Here is a 26,255-nt window from a genome sequence, read left to right as displayed (position 1 = left end):
CAAGATACAAAATATTTTATTAATCTAGTATATTGTTAAATAAAGACATAAAATGACTATCATTGGTTTCATTTCCTGTAATACAATGCAGCTCCATGGAACACAGACATATTCATTGTGAATGTCAACTATCAATCTAGTGAAGAACCAATTTTTGTAAATAATCCAAACTAGTCTAATTTTTTAATGATTGTGACCTTGACATAGTTTTCAAGGTCATACCAACAAAAGAATCCTTTTTGTTAAAAAACTATTACATAGCATTACACAAACAAAAAGTTTGCAAGGAATTTTCAATCTTTGAATGTTGCTTGTTTGTTATGTCCTGTCAAGAATTTTTTACTCATATTGAGACATTACACGCTGTAGGTGGAGTACCTTGAATTTAGACCTATACTTAGTCCTCAGGGACATAGCAGTGAGAGTTTTTTTATCATGCCAACACCTGCCCTCACATGGGGCCTCTTGTTTTTAAGGCAAATCTGAAAGACCCGTGATTCTCGCCTTTAAAGTAATTCCACCCTCCTGTGATGTCATCAGATTTTGCAAAATCAATGATTTATTTACATTTATGCGTGATAGGAACATAAATTTTGTTGGAGTCTTTTCCAATAGTTATTGTAAAAAATCTTGTTAAAAATAAACTATTTTAAAAGTCTAAGTTATACATGAATAATCAATGATACGTTTTAAAATATTGAATCCAAGGGCAATAACTCTGTTTCTATTGATTTCTTTATCAAGTCTATTATGCGATAGATTTCCTTTATTTTTACAGACATTTTGTATATTTTTGTGAAGATACAGTTTCATGAAATTGTTATGAATGCTACTATATCGTCATAATCAGTTTGTATGAAATTTTGATAACGCTGTTTAAGGAAAATTGCAATTTTCTGACGGTGATATATGATTCTGTTTATGTACGTCTCGTATCTTAAAAAGTGTGATGACATATATTATGTATTTTATTTGATAATTTGTTAGTTTTAACTCTAATGAATGGAAATAAATACATTTTTCAAACTTGTATCAGATAAAACTGCGAGCATGGAGTTACCTTAAATCATTCCTGTTTACATCTCGAGTTTGATGCAGCCATGGCACAAGCTGGGCTTGATTTTACAAATGCTCAACCACTGAGCTACCGTGACCTCTGAAGGTAGAAAAAGTATTAAATAACTGAAATTATCTCTTTTTAAGATCTGTTCACCCAAGCTTTTTGAAGTTCTTCACAATAGTCCATACGCACATTCAGAGGTATCCATTTTCAAATGTGTGTGATTGGTCCAAAGTTACGATTTTGTTCTCTTTCAATAACATGCTGGAAAATAGTTCTTTTTTCTTTTGGCCAATAAGGAAATTTTGTAAGATACATGTACATGTACTAACACTATATTACTGAAAAAATCTTGCACTTATCATGGAATATAATACCTTATTTGATATCAGAACAAGATTTGAACACAGTGCTAATGAACACAGTAGTTGAACACAGTTGTTGAACACAGTAGTTGAACACAGTTGTTGAACACAGTAGTTGAACACAGTAGTTGAACACAGTTGTTGAACACAGTAGTTGAACACAGTAGTAACTCCTGGGCATAAATTAAATCCTAAATACAAAGAATCACAGTGTTAAGGGAACTAAATCTATCTCCCTGTCTGCTTACATACTGTAGCTTTAGTCACACCACAGCTTCTTCAGCGGCTTGTCCCCAACATTGGAAATTGTGTTCAACAGGATGTCTTCCAGCTCTGTTGTCAGGACATTTTCTGGTTTGTCTGCATCAATTTCCTGACAAAACAAGAGGTACTGTGAGCAATGTTCACTAAGAATACCCCCCGCTTACCCCAATCTCCCAAAGGGTGTTGGTAATAGGTATAAACTACCTCTTTTCTGAGTGTAAAAAACAAATGGCATGACAAACCGAACCATATTGCTACTTCGATGTTCAGTGTGCGTGACCTTTGACCTTTTGACCCCAAAATCGATAGGGAACATCTTCATCCCATGGGTAGTCCATATGTATGATATGGTGACTGTAGGTGGAAAGGATAACGCTTTAGAGCCCGGAAACCATATTGCTACTTCGATGTCCAGTGCGCTGACCTTTGACCCCAAAATCGATAGGGAACATCTTCATCCCATGGCTAGTCCATATGTATGATATGGTGACGGTAGGTGGAAAGGATAACGCTTTAGAGCCCGGAAACCATATTGCTACTTCGATGTCCAGTGCGCTTGACCTTTGGACCCCAAAATCGATAGGGAACATCTTCATCCCATATGGGTAAGTCCATATGTATGATATGGTGACGGTAGGTGGAAAGGATAAGGCTTTAGAGCCCGGAAACCATTGCGTCTACAGACGGACGGACAGACAGACGGACAACCCGATTCCAGTATACCCCCCCCCCCCCCCCCCAACTTGTTGCGGGGGGTATAATCAAGAAAACATAGTCAGTTGCCCAGGCCAATCAATTTCACTTAGATCCAAAGGAAATCTTGGATCCATAGAGGAAATGGTTGATAATCCCTATAGAAATCAATGGGGTTTGAATGAATGACTCCTTAACATAGCTATGTCAACAAGCAAAATTATCTGAAGCTGTGAGTTTTTGGTTCTTGTAGTGAATGTTTGGACACAATTGAAGTCAGAAAATATGTTAAGAATTTTTTATATTAAAAGTATAGCGCACATGGTATGCAATTTCGCCTACAAAAATACCTTTTTCTTGAATATCATTTTTTACAAATATTCTGCTTTACAATGTCAGTTTATACTTGTGTTCACCCAAATTATGCAATAAAGATATATATATTGTGATACATTATGTAGTATCTTTATTTGATAAGCATAAACATCACCGTGATTATATAGGGTATATAGTAGATATAACGTAATGGGCCTAAAAAATTGCAAACTGTTGCAAAAGTCCACCCTAAACCAGAAATAAAACACTGGAATTGTTTTACTTGAGTACGGCTGCACACAAGTCCATTTAAGGAAATTTGGTTTAAGGTGGCCCTCTTGTTGAAAATGGATAAAATATGACAAAAATTGTTCTCAAAATTTACCTTGAAATTTAACCTGTCAAACGTTAAACCTTTAAACTTATGCCTGGGTGGCCTAGTGGTTTAGGTGCTCGGTAATCTTACACTTAAAACATACAATCCGAGTTCAAGTACAATATTTTCCCAATCTTTTTTTTTTTTTTGGCTTTTCATTATTTTTTGGGTCGTTTTCTTGAGGGGTGTGTGTGTGTTATAAATGTGATACATATATTATAACAAATATTAGTAATTTTCACCATAACAGTGATCTTGGAATAAATTCCTTTTCTTGCAAATATTGGAAGTTATGATATAATAAAAGGAATATGTTCTCAATGACCATGATCTTTCCAAATTGACTTTTGTCAAAAAGTCTCTCTCCCAGGGAATATTTGTGATCAATAATGATCAACTTTAGGAAACAAACTCAGATGGATGGACGGACGGACATGACAGTGACTATATGCTCCTCCGAAAAATTTTCGGGAGGCATAAAAATTACGGTATTTGACATTTTTCTCTCTTCTCTATATGTAAAACCTTTTCCATTTCATGCACTTTGCAATACTTTTTAAAACCATTCAAAAATGATGTTGTAGCAGTAAAATATTTTTGACCAGAATTACCAAGGACACACAGGTAAAAATAGTCAACATTTCTAAATCATTCACGCTTAGAATTTTGAAAATCTTTGGCACCCTTTCATTCCTTGATGTTGACTGGTCTTAGATACAAAATTAGAAAATTAAGAAATTCATAGATCTGCACACATAACATAAACTGTATACAGGGTTATTATCGCCCTGTGTTATTTTCATTCTTTCTTACACTTGTTGATGGTTTCGCTCCATTTCAAATCAACAAATCAACAGACCAAGACAAAATTCAACCTTGCTCTGTAACTTGTTATGGCAAAGCAATGTACCAAATATCATATTAATATCTGCAAGCACACTAAAACAAAAAGTCTGAAAACTGATAATTCATGCCATTTTTCTATATCAAAGGGCCATAACCAAGTGAAACAAGAGGCCCAAGGGCCTAGAATCGCTCTTCTGATAAATTGTACAACCCCACCATTTCTATTCTTAGCCTCTTAGTATTCTAAATCTTTAGTTAAATCCTAAGAATTAAAAAAAAGTAGGTCAATGTGACCTACTTTTTGGTTTACACATTTTGAGAACCCAAGAAATATCAACTGACAAAGTTTGATGATTTTAAGCCAATTAGTATCTGAATATTGAAATATAGCTGTCAAATTCCAATCGTAGGTCATGGTGACCTACTTTTTGGTCAGCAAACTCCGAACATGCAAGACCCATCAACTGACAAAGTTTGATGACTGTAGGTCAAATAGTCTCTGAAATATATAAATATAGCCGTCCAATTCCAAAAGTAGGTCAAGGTGACCTACTTTTTGGTCGAAACCCTTCGAACATGCAAGACCCATCAACTGACAAAGTTTGATGACTGTAGGTCAAATAGTATTTGAAATATATAAATATAGCCATCAAATTCCAAAAGTAGGTCAAGGTGACCTACTTTTTGGTCGACACACTCCGTAGACTCAAGATGCATCAACTGTCAAAGTTTGATGATTGTAGGTCAATTAGTGACTGAAATATATAAATATAACTGTCAAATGCCAAAAGTAGGTCACAGTGACCTATTTTTTGGTCGATACACTCCGAAGACTCAAGATGCATCAACTGACAAAGTTTGATGATTGTAGGTCAAATAGTGTCTGAAATGTAGTAATTCAGCTGTCAAATACCAAAAGTAGGTCACGGTGACCTACTTTTTGGTTGACACAAACCGAAGACTGAAGACGCATCAACTGACAAAGTTTGATGATCCTAGGTTTTACAGTGTCCAAAATATGCATCTAAAATTGAAAATGTGAAATTTGAATATCTGCAAAATTCAAAAAGTAGGTCACTGTGACCTACTTTTTAAAAAAATATGTTTCAAGGCCTCAAGATGCATCAACTTACAAGATTTGATGATTCTAAACCTCTCGGTATTTGAAATAACAACTTAAAATATATCTATAAATGATAAGCCATAAAATTCAGAAAGTAGGTCACGGTGATCTATTTTTCAGTTGACGCATTTCAAGGTCCCATGATCCACCAACTGACAAGTTTTGATGATCATAGGCTTCAAAGTGTCCAAGATATGCATCAAAATTAATTTTAAAATAAATACCTGCAAAATTCAAAAAGTAGGTCACCGTGACCTACTTTTGAGACAACTTGACACAAAGTCCTAAGATGCATCAACTGTCAAAATTTGATGATCCTAGTCCTTATAATGACTAAAATATCAAAGATTTAAGGAAATATAAATTTAGGTCAACTTTGAAGTGACCTTGAGACCACGCCCTTTGCCCCAGGGTAATGACTTGAACAATTTTTAATCTACAACATATCCTCATCCTTATGTGTAAGTTTGGTGATAATCTGCCCTGTGGTTCTTGAGAAGAAGATTTTTTAGCAACCACTACTTTTGTTTGTATTTTCCTGATTATCTCCCCTTGTTAAAGGGTCACATCCCTCTATTTAGTATGTATGAAAGCCCTTGGGCCAATGATACCCTGTAACAAATTTGAAAAAAATTGGCCAAGGGGTTCTTGAGTTATAGCCCTTTTTCTAAAAAGTTTACGCACACCACACAAATGGCCATAGCATTAGCTCTTTGAGCCTTCGGCTCAGAAGAGCTAAAAATCAATGGACTGAAACCAAATTCAAACTTCATCTGTAACTTGTTATGGCAAAGCAACATACTAAATATCTGCAAGAACAGAGAAAAAAGTGCGGAAAACTTAACTGAATGACAGACAGAGTGCAAACCTCAAGTCCCGTTCGACTTCGTCGGTAGTGGAGTACACACACACATACACACACAAAAGAAGGGTGCATTAAAATACCTACAACTTGCATGTACAACTCTAACAACACTACAGTTGACAAGTAAATTGTGGGGTGGGTGGAAAAAAAACAATCACGTACCATTGGGAATCTTTCTTGTCATATTTTACATTTGAAACCTTGCATGAACAAGCAACATTGTTTACAATCATTATGGCAATTGAGAGAAGAATAGAATTTTAGGGAAAAAAATTCAGATACTGTTTCAAATCTCACTTCATTTTAAAAACATTGTGCACCCTCCTCCGTAAAAATGATAGTAGCAGCAGAGACAGATAAACCATTCCTTCAGTGCATGTTTACTGCTTAAAAAACATATGAAGGTTCCATCTATACATTCTTAATTCTATTCATTGGTTTCTCAAATTGATGTTAAATCAGAATCAAACTTTGCAAGTTATGAGATGATTTGATGATTAACAAATATTAATTCTATTAACAAAACCAGTGTGCGAAATTAACCATGGACCAATAGACAATGTCTATAGAAAATTGAGTCGGACTATAACAATCAAAATAGCTATAGACCGACTTGTCTGTAGGAATTCTGAGTAAATAACTGGTTCTCCGCTGCTTATTTAACATATATGAGAAGTGGGACCAGTTTATATGTAGTACGCTAATGTTTCTGTTCACCCCTTAGCTGTAATAAAATGTTCCACAATGCAATTACAAATCATTCGAATCAAATTATTCCATTTTTAACGGGGGTGGGGTGTCAATTTGATATTTACTTCAATGTACGCCATTTTTGTGCAAATTCAGAATGTCCTTTTTGAATGGTTTTAAAAATATGTGGAAGGTGCACGCACTTAAATCAAACGGAAAGCGGTCAGTACAACAACTTCCAGAATGGCTAAAGTTGCATAAAATCATGAGAAAACGAAATGTAGTAAAAGTGACTTAGATGAAGAATCAGACAGTGAAACTGAGCTGGAACAAAATGAAAAAGAAAACGAAATTCTAATTGAAAAGCTTGACGTGCACGAAATTGAAAAAGAATATAATTAAACTATGAACAAATTGCCAAACCGAATTTGTGTCAATCATTTTTTTTTTTTATATAACAATGAATATTGCATGTTAAATTTGGGTCCATAGGAATTTGTTGTGGTCTATAGGAAATAAAATGACTATGGACCGAAAGTCTATAGGACTTAAAGTTAAGTTTCACACACTGTAAAACAAGATCATATACCATTGCATCACATGAAAAGTCTTCCTTGTTGTAATGAATGAATATGCAAAATATGAAATCCCTAGCTTATATAGTGCCAGAGATAATTTTAAAGATTTTTCATATATATATCAGCATATAGATGTCAAATGCAAATGGATGGCTAAAGCTCACACTGGCATTCGACTTGGTTACACAGAAGAGTATAAGACTCTCTTATGAGTAGCCATGAAATATAAGGTGATTCCACCCGAGGGTTGCAAAAAAGCTGTGAAACCCGAGGCTTTGCCGAGGGTTTTACCGCTTTTTTGCAATCCCGAGGGTGGAATCACCTTAATATTTCAAGCCAACTCATAAGAGAGTATTTTTCTCTCATATTTCTAGAGTTTTCCGTTTTCCTTGTGCCTAGCGACGCCATTTTGAGAATTTTCCAATTAATTAATTTTTCTCTGTACATTAAAAATAACACCAGAATCGAATTCTACGACCTTCATTTTGGCAACTACGTTGTCGACAAAAAATCGGCCGACAAGTGTATAAGTGAACTGTATTAGAGTTATTCCTCTTTGAATAAATCAATAATCAGGGTGATGCGTGACGTAACTCGACAGTCCATCAGCGCGAAACATTTTGACAGACCTAATCAGAATATGAATCCACAACTGCACGTTTTTTAACTTAGAGGAGCATTGATATTGATATTAATTGAGCAGTTATTTAATGACGAGTGTGTGAAGAGAGATTCCAAGTGGTTTTTGTTGGTGAATATGGGCATGGCTAGACTTTCGTTTTCCACGCGTGCGAGGACTCGAGTCTCATGGACATTGAAGGCACTTATTTCACCTGAGACACGGACAGTAGACGTTGACAGAATGAATGTGGAGGTAGGCCTAGAACTAATAGACCGTGTGGGCTGGGTTTCTGTGAACTGGCATAATGCACCGGATGATATACGTGTATGAGGAATTTGTGACTGTTGTTGAGTTTGCAGTATAATTGTTCAAGGAATGTGTATTTTTGTGTCCGGTCACATACACCTGGAGATTATCAGGGACATTACAATCTGTCATTTTTTGTACAAGAGCTTTGCAGACGCTAGTGTTCGTCAATTGAGGCGAGGTAAGTTGCAAGCTAGTTGTGTATTGATTATGACGTCACGGGATATGTAAGATAAACGTCACGTGATATGAAAGATAGAAATATCTTACATACCTTTCTTTCATAGAATATCTGTATCTTACATACGTAGATCCTCAATATACGTTTACATATATACATGAATATAGCTGCAAAAAATTTGATAAGCTATCACAAGGCATTAACTGTAAATACCTGCCAGTAGGGTTCCTTCAGTTGTAAGAAGTTGTTTGCGACCTTGACCTGGAAGTCTGTCTGTTCGTACCTCTCGTTGCCAAACGTTCCCCGCTTGGCGGCAGCATCAGCACTCAGGTTGAGGAAGAGAACGAGATCAGGACGCGGCAAGCCAATGTCTGGCTGCTTACACCAGTCTATCGTAAAGCCCTGGAAAGGATCATGAAAATAGTTTATATGTCATACACCTTACACAAATCTATCGTAAAGCCCTGGGAAGGATAATAGAAATAGTTTATATGTCAGAGACTTTACATCTGTTTCTTGTAAAGGCTTTAAGCTCTGAAAATTTGCACCTGTTTATTGTAAAGCTCTGAAAAAGATCATGAAAATGGTTCATTCGTCAGAAACTTGCTATCTCTATAGAAAGGCCCAGAAAAAGATAATGAAAATAGCTTATTTTTCAGAAACATGTAAATGTCTATCATAAAGCCATGAAAAAGATCATGAAAATAGTTTAAATGTAGGGCTGTGCGGTGCACCGAAAATTTCGGTGCACTGCGATTCATACCATTCGATTCGATGCACCGATTACAAATTCCGGATTTCAGTTCGGTTCGGTTTAGATTTTACTTGCACCAAAACAACAAATATGGCGTCTGAATGACGTGCAGAACATGTGGTTTTTTATGCAACAGAGATTTAAATCACTACTTTGTTAAGAGTTAGCATTTTCATCACTCAGATACCAACAGAATACGGTCCGTAAGATCATTGCAGTTTATCTTTACATGTTATATAGCATTTCTGTCAGTGGTGGAGTGAAATCAACATCGTAGGTAATGACACAGATTTGACAGTTAATATGAGACAAGTAAATCAATAAAGGAGAGACTTTCAAAGACTTTCAATTGATAGAATTGTTGAATTTTCGCATATCAATGAAAACAATATCATATACACTTTAGATTCACTATAGGTTTGTTTAATAATCCAAAACTTGTGCAGCACATTAATATAACAAATCTTAATAGACTGTCAGTGTTTTCTTTTTTTTCCTTATCAAAGTTAAAAAATGCCATTATAAATAGATATGATGTTTACAAATGACGACATATAGTTATATGACTTGAATAAAATTAAATCAAATATGCTACTCATTAAAATTGTTAATTTTTGTGGTGTCATTAGATAAATTGGACCTAACATGAACCGAATCGAAAATAACCGTGCTGTTTTGAATCGAAACCGAACCGAATCGAGCTAACCCTGAATCGTCCCAGCCCTATATTTAAATGTCAGAGAATTTGCACTCATCTATTGTAAGGCCCTGGTAAAAAATCATAAATTTAACTTGTTACAGGAAACCTCTGGGTCTGGTATTTTATCTACAACAGAATGTTTATATAAAATCATGGAAATTTATGATCAGAATCTTTCCTAATGTATAGTGAGGTAGTCGAAAATCAATAAGTCACAACCCTCCACCTAGTATTAAACAGTGATTTGGGAAATAGTTAATCTCCTAAGACAACACGAGGCCCACAATGCTCACCGAAGTCACCTTGACCCTGTTATTCTTCAGAAGATTTTTACCCTCTTTAATCCCATGACAATTGCCCCCCCCCCCCCCCCCCCCCCCCCCCAAATTAACACACAGTTACAGCAAACACGCTTATAATGAATTAACTTTTCCAGCTTAAAGTGAAGTAATTTTCATCCCCTGTAGTTTTGAAACATTTTATTCACTTATTGGATTTAATGAATCAATTATTAGTCCCCAGCACTGTTTCACTGTATTATGACCCCAACCTACATATATATGTAACACCAAGGCATTATGATTTTATTGATTTAATCAAAATCCAATCCACACATGGTTCAATATCAATATAGCCAACATGGTCTTGCTATTCAGGAAAAGAAGATTTTCTAAAGATTTTCCCCCATATTCATGTATTATGTAAAAGTTGATCCCTGATTTTAGCCCCATCCTAACCATTCTCATGGTCTACAAAAAAAAGAAGACGCCCTTAAATTCCCACAAATTAAGAATGTTTGCATATTGATATGATTTAGTGTGGCCATGTTACTTCTGATAAGAATTTTTTACTTCAAATTTCCTGTATATCCTTACATAAAACTTAGAATCCCTATTGAAGCCCAATCTCTATTTAAACTCAACTCTGGTCAAATATGAAACTGCACTACAATAGAATGCTTTAAGCCTGAGAAATCTGATATGGATGGAAAGTGGACTAGATATGTACAGTAATAGTTTTGAAATTGAAAAGCTTCAAATTGACCTTATTTAGTTAAATAAAAATCGCTACGGACGAGTTGCAGTTTGGAAAATTATGGATGCTTGCATTCACGAAGTAAAAACATGCATGTATTTAATATAGTTTATAAGCATGAAGCTTTGAATGGCCGCAATAGGTATTTAGTGTGATAATGACCTTGACATTTGGATTTCAAAAGCAACATGAATCTTGAATGTCATCAGGATTTGAAGTATGATAAACATGCACCAGCAAGTACATGTAAAAAAGTTAGAGGCAAGCTTAAATCTACAGTATATAGTGAAAAAGAGACCTTGACCTTTGGACCTTAAAATAAATAGGAACCTTCCTCTTTTGGATGTGATCATGTTATGTAAGTTTCACAAAGATGCCCCTAGTATTATGAAAGTTAGAGACCAGACAAGCTCAAACCTATGGCATTTAGTGACAAAGTGACCTTTGACCCCAAAATAAATAGGAACCTTCCTCTTTTGGATGTGATCATGTTATGTAAGTCTCACAAAGATGCACCAAAAAGTATGAAAGTTAGAGACCAGACAAGCTAATTGTGGACGCCGCCCGCTTGACTGGACGCCCATCCTTCACCAATTTAAAAGCCGAGCTTTGCTACGCAACTCGGCTAAAAATGCAGTTGTAGTAGAAAGCAATCTGAAAACAATTACAAGAGGCTTATGGGCCACATTGCTTACCTGAGCTGCAGTTCCTAGCAACAAACAAGTTTAGCAAAACTATCAAGCAACTTGGTTCAGAAAAAACTTTTAAAGGTAACTACTGACAAGATGTGTTTGTGAAACACAAATGCCCCCGATAATGGCCAATGTCACAAGGGCAAATATCTTGGTACCAGTAGAAAGATCTTGTCAAAAGAAATGCTCATGTACAATATGAAAGCTCTAATATTTACCATTTAGAAGTTATGACCAATGTAAAAAAAAAATTAAAGTAGGTCAATTATCAAGGTCAAAAGGTTGAATACCAACGGAATCTTGTAACAAGGAATACTCATGTGAAATATCAAAGCTCTATCTCTTACTGTTCAAAAGTTATTAGCAAGGTTTAAGTTTTCAAAAAGTAGGTCAAACTCCAAGGTCAAGGGGTAAAAAATATTGGTACCCACGAAAAGGTCTTGTCACAAGAAATACTCATGTGAAATATCAAAGCTCTATCGCTTACTGTTCAAAAGTTATTAGCAAGGTCAAAGTTTCAGACAGAATGACAGAATTACAAAATGACAGACAGGACAAAAACAATATGCCCCCCGATCTTCGATCTCGGGGGCATAAAAATTATTAGTTATCAAACTTAATTATTAAACTTGACTACAAATTCATTAAGCATCATATGTCCTTGTTGATGGGTATGGCCTTTCACATTGACATATTTCATCTAAGGATGCTTTGTGCCATTTAGTTAGGTTCCCTTCACATGTAAAATTTTGATCCCATATTGTGGCCCCACCCTAACACCAGGGGTCATGATTTTAACAAACTTGAATCTCCACTTTGTCAGGAAGCTTTCATGTAAATTTCAGCTTTTCAGGCCCAGTGCTTCTCGAGAGGAATGTTTTTAAATGACCCCACCCTATTTTTGCGATTATCTCCCCTTTGAAGGGGCATGACCCTTCATTTGAAGAAACTAGAATACCCTTCACCTAAAGAATGATTTGTATCAAGTTGGATTCAAATTGGCTCCGTGGTTCTGGAGAAGCTAACTTACTATATCAGCATGTAAAACTTTGATCCCCTAATGTGGCCCCTCTCTCCCCTCAGAGGCCAGGATCTGAACACATTTGAATCTATACTCTAAACCAGAAAGCTTTGACTTAAATCTCTACTCTTATATCCAGGTAGTTCTTGAGAAGATTTTCCCTATACATGTATACCTATTCTTATGTAAAACTTTGATCCCCCATTGTATAGTGGCCCCAGCACACCCCCGAGGGTCATGATTTTAACAAACAGTTACTTGAATCTCTACTATGTCAGAAAGCTTCGTAAGATAGCGATTTACCACTGCCGGTTTTAGTCCCAATCAAAACATCTTTTCCTTCTGATATCGAAAGCTTTTGGTTTTCAGTCAAATGATCGATTTGATGTTTTTCACATATCTTTTCGTCAACGGACGCCAATTTTTACTTTCCGTTTATTCCCTTACCAAACTTTCATCTGAAACAAGAAATTCCATTGGCTGATTAATTTTAGCGTATTGCGTCATCCTTCTTCTCGAGCCCAACTTTTAAATAGCGACTGATGTCAAGGGTTAGTGCGAGGTAACGAATCAATAACCCTTGACTTGTGAAGATGCACCTAAGGATGACTTGTATAAGTTTGATTAAAATTGGCCCAGTGGTTCTGGAGAAGAAGATGCAGGGAATTGTCTTCAGATGATGGAAATCATGTATTTTGGGGGGAAATAGACAGTTTTAACGTGTACTACAAATTTCTAATCACTAAGTATTCACAATTATTCAACAAGTATTCACTATCATTTGACAGATGTCCAACAATTTAGGAAAAATAGAACATTATGTTCACCTGCTTGTGCCTTGGAGGTGAATATAACACTTGATTTCTCCAACATCTGGCCAAATATAAATTACAAGATACTTGTAAATACAATTATCATTTTTTGGTTTTTCGATAAAAATCCATGTCCCTACTTGCTTTCAAACATCTTGCACTATCATTGTATATCAAGTGCACCACCACAGCACGATATGCCTGTCAGATGTATATTTATCAGATACATGGGACAAGATGATGTCAGCCTTGTTAAAAAAATTTCACCTATTTGTTTTACAGCCCGATTTAAAGGTAAAAAATTATTGAGATTATGACTCCTTACAAATTAAATTCATACAACTAATGAGTAATTAATAAAAACTACCACCACGGGAGATGTGTGGAAACCAAATTTTTATACCTTATTAATCTGGAAATTTACGTTCCGGATCCAGACGGTCAAGTTTTACAACTAAACATTTAATGCATCTGGACAGTTATCTTTATAGTGAAAGTTGGTCTCGAAAATTTTTAGCACGGTGTAAATTGTACACAAAACACGCTCGGCTGTTTGATTAAACCAATTACCTGTGTCCTGTTAACACCTCCTTGATTTGGTGATCACCTTATCTATGCGACAACTCATAGGTTAAATAGCACCTGCTGATCGAGACATTGTGTTGCTGATTTCTGCACATCGTATTTGCAATGTGTGTACATGTAGTGTATACTATCTAATCATATTGATTTACTGGCATTAATAGATTAAACATCATGCCATTTGAATATTTAAGAGATAAATTTCATATTTGAAAATACACGAGGGCATGAACTGCAATGTTTCACATCAGCATACTTCATGCAGCGTGAATTCATACTACTGCAATTTACCCCAACTTGAGAAAATTGTGATCTTTTCCAAATTCGATCTCACCTGCTACACAATAATTCATCTGGTCTTAGACAAGCGTATAAAAAAATGGAGACTTCTGCCATGAACTTGCTGAATGAGTTAACATTGCACCCAATCTAAACATGACCAATTGGGTATCATTTGGTAAGTTTTGCATGTTTTATTAGTCGGTTTCCAGGTTTTAAATTATATAGTCATACCATAAACAAGAGCTGTCAGAAGACGACGTAGATCACCGACAAGTGGGACTCTACTTACTCCATCATCCTTAGTTTAAAAGAAACATTTTGAAAAGTAGGTCAAAGTCCAAGGCCGCACGGTCAAAAATTCTGGCATCAAATGAAAGACCTGGTCATGAGGAATCTCATCATAATGAGTAGCTAGGCATTACTGTTGGTCTTCCAACCATGATTATCCACAATAAGGCCATCTCCTTATGATGGAAATGTCATAGTTTAATACAATCTAAACCAAGTTGAAAATGTGAAAAGTTAACAGGCAAACATACAAACCGTCAAACAAAGCTGATCTGAACTGAAACACAGTATAGTTGCACATAGTGAACTTCCAGTGCCAGTGATAAACAGTTTGTTACGACCAAACTTCAATATACAGTAAAACACAGTTATAGTGAAACTCCAGTGCCAGTGATAAACAGTTTGTTATGACCAAACTTCAATATACGGTAAAACAGTTATAGCGAACCTCCAGTGCCAGTGAAAAACAGTTCATCATAGCCAAACATCATTATACAGTAAAACAGTTATAATGAACCTCCAGGGACAGCGAAAAAGTTTGATGTAAACAAACTTCATTATACAGTAAAATAGTTATAGCGAACCTCCAGGGCCAGTGAAAAACAGTTCCTTATAATCAAAACTGTTATTTCCAATAAAATTTTCCTAATCATCCCACCATAGTGGAATATCACTTTGCAATAAGAGTGAATTCATTATAAGTGTGTTTGTTATAAGTGTGTTTTACTGTAATTTGGCCCTTTAAATGAATACAAAGGACAAACAACAAATGTAAAGGCTTATAAACAATGGTCGGTCTCACCTGCTTTGCAGCAGTAAAGGCAACCCCTGAGAATGCATATCTGTCCACGATCAGTGTGGTCCCTTCCTCCAACAGGGTCTTCATGCGGGGACTACAAAAGCAACATTATCAAGTGTGTGCATTTGTATCTAGAGCAATACCAGTGAGTGTATTACATGTATTTGTAAATAGAGCAATAAAATGAATTTGCTGGAAATTTTAACAAAATCATGTCATGTTATTGGTGTCATAACTAGAAAAGTCCTAGCGGGACTAATACCAATACCCAGCCCCCCCCCCCCCCCCCCCCCCCCCTGCTGGACACATTGGATGGTGGGAAATAGTGAATTTGTGCTCATTGAAGAATAAACACATTCTTTTGACATGAAGATTGTTGAGAGTAATAAATGTAAATGCAAGACTGTATATTCTGCAGTAGTGTGTTACTCAGAATACTGAAGATATGCTCAATATAATTTCTGAATAATACTACATGGATAACTACTTTTCAGCATACATGAGACAGAAAATGACACATCTTTTATACAGAAAATCATCCAGACAGATGGGCAGACAGACAGACAAATGGACTGATGATTCCATTATACTCTCACCTAAACCAATGCAGCAGTCTCTGTGAAAGAACAGATCATTACAAAATCTAAAAGAAAATGACCAAGTCAAATTGACAATGAGTTGAAAAACACCCATAAAATGAAAATGTTCACAATTTCCTTGAATGAATCTCAATAAAAGTGACAGGAGTACAATTTCATTATATACATATACACAAAGTTTGAATCAAATCTGTTTAGAATATACTCTGGAAACTGACAACACCCCCTCAAAATGGAAGAAAAGTATCCATAACTTCCTTGAATAGTAAAATATCTCATTCAAAATAGCAGGTGCACAACTTCATTATTCATAATAACATATACATGTTTTAATGAAATCTGTTCATTGGTGTTAAAGTTATCTTCTGGACAAAGGATGTCTATGCACAAACGGACAGACATTAGGTGATTCCAGTATACCCCCCCCCCCCTCCCAATTTCATTTGCAGGGGGTATAACTATATAATGAAGTTTAATGAAATCTATATTAATTGTTTAGAATGAAAATCAAAGTGTTTGTATAAGTCTTTTATCATGGCAGTAACACATACACCAGTTCCCATCTGTTGGCCGAGAAAAGCAAGTGAACTGCATGGTCCTCAATATCCTGCTTGTTACCAAGGTAACCATTAATCATTTGACCAATAGATGTCCTTCTGTCTACAACATATAAACGTGGTTCATTAAACATGTTATATATGCATTAAGTTACATTTTTCTTTCAAAATCTGGAATTATTTACAAATGAGTATGAATTAAGACTTTTTAAAAAGGTTCTAAAAAATACTTTTTTAAACATCCCATTCATGTTTTTCTACCAACACTCAAACAAACATAAAAATAATTCATGAAGTACGGTAAGTGCACACACATGTACTAGGCATAGAAATACTCTCAGGAGTGCAATATTTTGATTATATGTAATTGTATAATGAAGATAAATATCTGCAGTGATAACAAGATGTGTTTGTGACACACAAATGTACCCAATAATGGCCAATTCCAAAGATGGCCAAGGTCACAAGGACAAATATCTTGGTAAGTTGGTACCAGTAGAAAGATCTGGTCACAAGAAATGCTCATGTGCAATATGAAAGTTCTAATATTTACCATTTAGAAGTTATGACCAATGTCAAATTTTTAAAAAGTAGGTCAAATACTAAAGGTCAAAAGGTTTAGTACCCACAGAAAGGTCTTGTCACAATACTCATGTGAAATATCAAAGCTTTATCACTCACTGTTTAAAAGTTATTAGCAAGGTTAAAGTTTTTAAAAAGTAGGTCAAACTCCAAGGTCACAGGGTCAAAAATGTTGGTACCCAAAAGGTCTTGTCACAAGGAATACTCATGTGAAATATCAAAGCTCTAGCACTTACTGTTCAAAAGTTATTAGCAAGGTTAAAGTTTCAGACAGAATGACAGAATTACAGAAAGGATAAGAACAAAATGCCACCGATTTTCGATCTCGGCGGGCATAAAAAGAACAAACTTTAAAACATGTCGAGTGGGAAGGTGGGCCTATATGTCTTACTGCTCCGAGTTTGAATATTTGAATGTGGGAAATTCATACTCACACCAAAGCATGCAGGTACAACTTTATACAGATATTTAGATAAAAATAGACATCACCTGGCATTGCCATGAGATATACATGTTCTAATACAAGCATGTACGTCTTCTATATAAGGTCAAAATTAAAAATAGCTTTGTTTCCCGCACCCGACCGACCGTGTGAAAACGTTGCGACCGAATTTTTTTCCCCGGTCATTGGACGTTCTTTTTTTTTTTTTAAACCGGATCTTGACCGGAATCGTTCTGTATATTATTTTGAGCCTTGGAGTTATTTCCCTTGTACAGAATTCTGTGGATAACCGGAACTACTCGCCATTTCCAACACACAAAGTATGGACAAAAGCGGAGTTGCTCCGAAAGAGAAATTTTTACGACCAAACAGTCATAATTTGAAAACATGGCGAAGTTCGCCGTGTTTTCTGTCACAATTTTTAGGGACGACCGTGAGATCGTAACCAAAACTATTCGAAAGATAGATCTGAGCAATACATCGGAAAACGTCCTTTCATCGTTTAAATGTTTATACGAAATCCGTTTAACATTATAAATTTATACGCAATCTTTATAGCACTGTAACGTTAACAAATATTTACTACCATAACTAAAAGTTTCTTATCGTATATGCTTACAAACCCTTACAACATATAAACTTACAACATATAAATTTACAAACATTAATAATTATTATATTAAACTTAATTTTACAGCATTCTAATGAACTCTTGGCATTAAATAACGTATGGACTCTGTGGCCGAGTGGTTAGAGCGTTGGGCTCAAGATCACACGGCCTACCATCTATATGTGCGCGGTTACGAATCCTGCTTACGCCCCCCAAAAAATTCTTTCTTTCTTTCTTTCCCTCCTTTCTCTTTATATGAATACGGATATGTCCATATTATGTATGGATTACAATTATTATTATATTATGTGTATATATCTGTGCATATGTAAATGTGTGTTTATATGTAAATTATTATGCTGTAATATCACGGGTATACATTAATTTTAAAATCAATTATTATAGCCATTAATATAGTCATTAATTTAGTCTATGTCATACTAATTTGTTATATGAACTAACTCATTAACTTCTTTTACTTTATTATTTTATTACGATATACATCTTTAGTTTACATACATAATATCGAATAAGAGTTAGGGAGCCATGTCGTGCTATATTAGCTGGATCTAGCTACAGAAACATGGTACAGGGTATGAGGTGTAGCACCTGATGATGACCTCAAAATTCTTGCCTAATGACGATCTCAAAATTGTTGTATGGCATAATTTATGATTAATAACTAATAACTAGTAGCACTCTATTATCAAAATTTTCTTTGGCGACCTTACCCTAATTCTTTTCTGTATATATTTTAGTTATTTCACATGTATATACACACCTACATCCCTATTACTATTACCTGTTACTAATATTACTAATTATTACCTTCTATTAAAATCCAAATAAATATTAAATATTCTGTTATTTATAAAAAATTATAATATATTAAACATAAATTATTATTAAAATTATTAAATAAATCAAATAATTATTATAATAAATTTTCTTTATCAATTTTATTACTCATTTATAAGTTACTTCTTTATTTAATTATGATTTATGACATATGACCACATGTATGTGTCCGGCCATCTAAAGACAGTACCAGTCATTAGACGTGTTGGTACACGATGGTCCTTATTTATTTATATTTATTTATTTTTAAACCATGCGACAACCCATACGTCCCATACGGAGCATATGTATGTTACTACAACACACTTCCAACTTCACTATGTTGATGCATTTGGGAGGTGTTGGAGGGTGACGCTGGATCACAATGAGATGGATAGTATTATGGCAGATAATACAGTCACCAATCGGTTAACGATATATAGTTAACCAATCCTACGAATATCAAACAAACTACACTGTCATGAAACCATATATGAATGCTTTGGACAGACATTCAATTAGGGAAAAAAAAAATCTACCGACCGACCCATGTTGAAAATGGCAGGTCGGGTGCGGGAAACGAAGATATTTTTAAGGATGGCCTAACTATCATATAAATATAATATATTCAACAGATATGGGGTAATGGTAAATGAGTAATGAATTGTAATCAAATTACATGTTTTGAAAGTAGTGAGGTGGAATGTGTAATGGACTTTAACTTACAAGTAATTGTAATATAATACAAACATTACTCTCATAAAACATCAGCAACTTGAGCAATGACCATTACTATTTCAATAACACTTCAATTATTTTTTATTTTATAAAATAATCTGATACATTTTTAATGAATCTGATTAAAATCCCTTACAGGCATTATTTTTTTTAAAATTAAATTCAAAACATATTCTTGAAATAAAAGACTTATGCTATTTCTTTTCTTTTTCCAAGTTAGTGTTCATTCAATTGTGATTGATAAATCATACTGATTTATCTAATGCAAAACTTGGTTTAAAAGAATTCTTCAACTTACAAATAAATTGTGTTCATATAATTTCATTGTAATTTATTTTTAATGTAATGTGACAGTGAATGTAATTTGATCACTACTGGAGCAAAGTAATAGTAATTTGTACCGGGAATGGTATCGATACCATTCAATTGGGAAAATTAGCTTTAAATTTGAACAAAGGAAATTTTCGATCATGTCAACAAATGATATTGATTTCAAATGAACAATGAATTGTTCCTGGGCATTTTTTGGCTTCAAAATTGGGAAAATCGATAGTAAAATGGCACAATTTATTAGTACCAGTTAACATGGGATGAAAAATCACTGGAAGAGTGCAAGGAGAATTTTTAATGAATTCTATGTATTATATGTCCTTGTCCAACGAGTGTAAGGACAAAGGGTGGTCCACGACGAGTGTAAGGAGAAGGGGTGGTCCGCGACGAGTGTAAGGAGAAGGGGTGGTCCGTGACGATTGTAAGGAGAAGGGGTGGTCCGTGACGATTGTAAGGAGAAGGGGTGGTCCGTGACAAGTGTAAGGAGAAGGGGTGGTCCGCGACGAGTGTAAGGAGAAGGGGTGGTCCGTGACGATTGTAAGGAGAAGGGGTGGTCCGTGACAAGTGTAAGGAGAAGGGGTGGTCCACGATGAGTGTAAGGAGAAGGGGTGGTCCGCGACGAGTGTAAGGAGAAGGGGTGGTCCGCGACGATTGTAAGGAGAAGGAGTGGTCCACGACGAGTGTAAGGAGAAGGGGTGGTCCAATATGTGTAAGAAGGCGTGGTTTGACAAATGCAAGGTGAAGATAACGAACAGTGATCAATCTCATAACTCCTACAAGCAATACAAAATAGATAGTTGGGCAAACACAGACCCCTGGACACACCAGAGGTGGGATCAGGTGCCCAGGAGGAGCAAGCATCCCCTGTTGACCGGTCACACCCGACGTGAGCCCCATATCCTGATCAGGTAAATGGAGTTATCCGCAGTCAAATCAGTGTGCCAAGAACGGCTTAACAATCGGTATGAAACACGTCAGACAGCATTTGACCCAATGCGAGGTTGTATTGACGAACTAGATTGTTATAACGACCATAGAATTTGCGAAATGCTGACTTCAATCGAGACTGTTGAAATCCCTGTACCATCAACTTGTTTGTCAGTAGCTTACCTCCATTTAAAAACTGACTATACCCAGAACAAGCTCTTGCATATCGAATCAGTTGAGATATATAAACACCATATGCAGGTGATAATGGAATATTGCTACATAAATGTGGGAAGTTGACGATGGAGAAGCTGAAATCATCCCGTTTGTCATACAGTTGAGTTGTCAATTTGCCGTTAATGTCTACTTTCAATAAAATATCTAAGTATGAAGCAGAAGTGGACGACTCTGTGGTGTCCTTTATTTCGAGCTCACAGGGATATATCAAATCGACATATGAATGAAAGCTATCATTGTTAATAGACAAAACGTCATCGATATATCTAAAAGTCGAATTGAAGGTCACAGCGAGAGATTTTTTCTTCTCACGTAGAAGTTTTTGAATAAATTCTGCTTCATATGAATATAATAAAGTGCACCGCCACGGCACATGATACGCCCGTCACATATTGTTAACATGAACATATCACCATGAAGAGATAGGTATGCATGGAACCAAATGTCAACCTTCCTTTAAGAATCTTAACCACTTTATGGCCTCATGTGACATTGCTTCAAATATTGATAATGTAAGCTTAATGATTTTTAAAAGGATATAAAAACATTTTCCCAAATGGTTTCAATGAAATGATTAAAGTGCAAGATAGCCCTTTATCCAAGCAAACAACTTACAATAAATGGGAGTACTCAAAAAGGTTGATTTATTCAACATATCAAAAAATACATATATCAGTATCTGCCTTTGTCAAATCTTCAAGTATAAAAGTAAAATATGCATGGTGATGTCAATATAAATAAATATAGATTAAAAACGGTTATTTCAAACACTGGTGCATCTCCTATGGTGTAGTTATTAATTAGAAAAAAATAATACATATATTTCTCAACTGGTTGTGTTAGACTTGAGAAATGCACATCTGCAGCTTTGCTCATTGTATTTTAAGGAATGAAGAACAATGCACAGCGTAATAAAACATCAAACATTAGTCATTATGTTTATTCTTAGACTGTAAAACTGTCATCTTAGTGAGACATGACAATCTGCACCTTGTTGTTGAGATATAAAATAAAAATATATTTTACAATATCATATATTAATTCTTAAACTTTATACCAAATTAACTTTCAAAGTAATGGCTACCAATTAGAACTGTTCTAAAATTTGACAGATCAATTAGAAGGCCAGATTCCTCTGCCCAATTCCCGATTGCAAGAGATATAGATAGCACCTCCTTGATCAGATTGCTGTAACAGAAATCTTCTAAACTCATTAATTAATCTGTAATTTGACAGAATGCAATTTTTCTGTTAGCAAAATGCCCCCTGAATTGCTTGATAATTACACCCATGGGACAAGGGAAATTTCTCTTGTTACTGACACAAAAGAAATAATTTGTTTGTTATATACTGCTGTATAGTACAGTGTATATAATGAAGAATGTGTAGTTTCTTGAATTAACATTTTTTAATATGGTTATTGCAATACTATTTCATCTGTTCAGATTTACACAAATGCCCAATCTGCAGCTTTGTTCATTGTATATCTTTTTTCTGAACAATGCCACAGCCATAACAAAACATCAAAATACTAATCATTAAAATAGGCCTTTATACATATTGCAACCATTTGTTGTCTTAGTGAGAAATGATACTCTGCATATAGGTTGCTGAGAAAAAAAATTAAAAATTATATAGTACAATGTCAAATTAATTTTGAAAATAAAGACTAACCACAACAAACAAATTCACTTTCAAATAATTTCTGGTATATCTGCAATTAAGAGGCTAAGATCTCTCTGCCCAATTCCCTAGAGATAAAGATAACACCTGCTTGATCATGTTGATCAGAGATGCTCTACACAAAACTCATTAATTAGTCTTGTCAAAATGCCCTTTGCATGCTACTCCCATGGGACAAGTGGAATTTCTCATGTTATTGTTAGAAACAAAGGAAACATTACATAGGCTAAAAAAAGCTGTACAGTATATCATAAAAAAAATATGTGTTTTCTTGATGTAACATTTTTGAATGAGGTTTTCTACAAAACTCTTATATGAGTAGGGATTGTACCAATTATAACATACTTTTTTCAAAAAATCACTTCAACTAAATGTCACAGTGACCTTAAAGTACAGTGCGACACACCTTCTACCTAAGATGCATAAGTTGACCAAGTTTCATGATTCTAGATCAAATAGTTTTCAAGATATGAGCCGGACAGGGTTTTACCATATTTGGCCATATCTTCTTAATTAAAAGTCACAGCGACCTGGTTTTAATGTGCGACACACCTTCTACCCAAGATGTATCAACTGACAAAGTTTGATTATTCTAGGCCTTATAGTATTTAAGTTATGAGCCGGACACGAAAAAGCTAACAGACGGACGGACAGACGGACGGACATGAAGGCCATAACATAATACGGCCCGTCTTAAGACGGGCGTATAAAAAATGCAACAATATAATGAATGACAGCCCCCCCCCCTCCCATTATTTTTTTTAAGTAATGAGAGGGACGATTATAAGGTAGAGGTTACGACTATTGGCCCCATCCCCCTTCTCTTTCTCTCCCACCTTCTTAAACAGACACTATACGATTTGAGAAGTCGATAGATTTTCATCAGATTGGTAATTTTAAAATCTGGTTGCCTCCCCCTTTCCCTTTGAAAAATAAAATTATAAATTAAATCGATATCGGTAAATCGACTGTTTCCTTCGACACATTGTAGGTCAATGCATCAATTTAATTAAAAGCAAATCTTTTCTACCTTCTCCAGTGTAACGGTTAGAGAAGAACTGATTTTAATTAGATCTGCATTGGCTAATCATGCGCGGATCTAGAGGGGGTCGGAAGGGGGGTCCGCCCCCCCTCCCCCACCCCCCCCCCCCCCCGGAATTTGCAACGATAAATTTTTTTACAATATAACGATTTATAAGAAAAATGAGTTATATCACGGGTTCGATTTTGTGAAAAGGTTCACCCCCCCCCCTTGGAAAAAATGTCTGGATCCGCGCCTGCTAATGCATGTTACACTCTACATATACAGACCTCTAATGCTTTAAAAACATCATGATCTACAAGAGAACACAGTCAAAATGTTTGCAAACGAAAGTGTCATTCAGATATTTACCAAAAGTTTCCCTTCTGTGAGCGGGATCTCCGTCTGAGTGGTCAATGTCGATGTAGTATTAGGCTAATATAAAGGCTTGCTGAGGGAATTTCTTTAAGATTGGGCTCAGCGGCAGGTTCAAATATGTATGGCGGAATCTTAAATGCTAACGGGATGTCATCGATGTCGGAACATTAACTATCCATTCTGTATAATTTATGACTTTCAATAGAATTTATTCACACACTTATACATAGCTGCTGCAGCACATTGACACGTATGACGTCATGACGTATCACGTGACTAGATAGCTCATTAGTGACGATTTGAGAAGTGGAAGCTTTGAATATATGGAGATAAAATGCATGTTTGTATCAATTATTGGGAGTAATGAAACAATATAACAGCAGAAACGTGCTTTATTAAGGTTACTCCTTCTGATTTTAATTACATTAAAAATCGTGGTAAAAACCCTTTAAATGTTCGAACCCTTCTTTATCAAGAATATCATAAGCTTTCCAGCAATCGCTAATTATAGTTGTACCGGGCTGTATGTTGGTTTTTATTATTTCAAGCAGAGTTTCTTGTGTTCGATCTGCCACTGTTGTAAAAAGGCACCTTTTCGTCTCCCTTTCAATCCCACCAAAAACCCAGACACCGTCAACTTTCCGTCCCTTGTGAAATTTTCTTTTACCAAATTTACTTTCGTCAATTTCAACAAATTTTCCAACGCCTCCTATTTTTTCTGAATTCTTCTCTAAAATGCAGGTACACACTTCTCTGGAATAATTATACCAATCAACAACAGTTTGACTTGCAATTTCAAGTTCGTGTCTCACGAAACTTTCACTAGCTTTGTATACCCAAAAATATGTTATTAACAAAACTTTTTCCAGCGTTAAATTGTGCTTTTCGAACCAGCTACCAGTCCTGATGGAAATTTTTTTGTTGCAGGTTTTGTTAGAACATCTCCATACAAATCCGTCGCTTGAATATGATGAATCCTTTCTTAATCCAAATTTCCCGTTGTCACAGCTGCCACAGATTTTGCCGTCCAAATTTATCAAAACAGATAATCCTATTAACCAGTTAATCGACTCTCTTACATCAGCACAAATCAAAAAAATTTCTTTCAGTTTTAGGGGCATTTCATCACAAATCAGCTGTTCAGTTTGTTTACATCAACACCAGTGACGTCGTATCATACGAATATTCATGAGAATTACGTATACAAAGCGCACGTGACTATTTTGTTCAACGACGGATTCCATTTATTTTACAACAAAAAATGTACGTCTTCTTGCATTATTTTTCATTTCGGATTTAAAAACTGATTTAAAAAAGCTTTTTAAACTTCATTTTTTACAAGGATTTCGAATTTGGGCTTATTTTTGTGATTTTTTTTCCGTTTTAGCGATTTTACTGATCGCTAACGCGATCGTATATATATATATATATATACTAAACCGCCTTCGGCGGCACACATTTTAGCGCCATATTTTGGGGACCGGTATACTAGAAGTGTTCCTTTAAATTAAGTACATGTATTTAGATATGGAGAATCTTATAAGATTTTTTTCTGGAACGTTGGTCAGGGCTAGTGGATGTAAGGTCAGGTCTAGCAAAAATCATTTTAAGTAGCCCGATTGGTCTAGTGCCCAAAAAAGTTAATGTCAAACCCTGGTAACATTTTCAATAAAACTGCACCCTCCCTCGAACATACCTGGAAATCGGAATGGCTTAACGGGTATATTCTTTTGCTGTAAACACTCCACCAATCGTTTACATTGTGTCGATTTGCCGCTATGATCACAACCTTCCAATACCACAAGAGCGCCTCTTCCGCCATTCTCTGACTATGTGTCAAACAAAAAGAGCGCGTAAACACTGAACAACATAACAGCGACATGAAGCACTATTACATGATTTCCTTGCGATTTGGGGATATGAAAAATACACAATTATAGTAAATATAGTAACATTCAGTTCAAGCTCCTATTTTATTTTTAACTCCGAGTATTTCGATCGGGATCGAGATGTTTAAAAATGATTAGTGAGTAATTTCGACCTCTAGGTGTTTCGGTCCAGTCAT

At 35.4% G+C, this 26,255-nt stretch overlaps 1 protein-coding gene across 1 annotated transcript; it reads right to left on the bottom strand.

Moving 5' to 3' along the window:
* On the bottom strand, positions 1 to 26,255 carry LOC125667684 (thymidylate kinase-like). The gene is made up of 6 exons (XM_048901298.2): positions 26,232 to 26,255; positions 25,887 to 26,019; positions 16,400 to 16,508; positions 15,253 to 15,343; positions 8,498 to 8,686; positions 1 to 1,798 (listed from the first exon to the last, which is right to left on the bottom strand). The coding sequence occupies exons 1-6, from the start codon at positions 26,253 to 26,255 to the stop codon at positions 1,685 to 1,687; spliced, it is 660 nt and encodes a 219-aa protein (XP_048757255.2). The 3' UTR covers positions 1 to 1,684.

This window comes from Ostrea edulis, chromosome 9 (assembly GCF_947568905.1).
Source record: "Ostrea edulis chromosome 9, xbOstEdul1.1, whole genome shotgun sequence".
Classification (NCBI taxonomy): Eukaryota; Metazoa; Mollusca; class Bivalvia; order Ostreida; family Ostreidae; genus Ostrea; species Ostrea edulis.
This window is presented reverse-complemented; position numbering and strand designations above follow the sequence as displayed.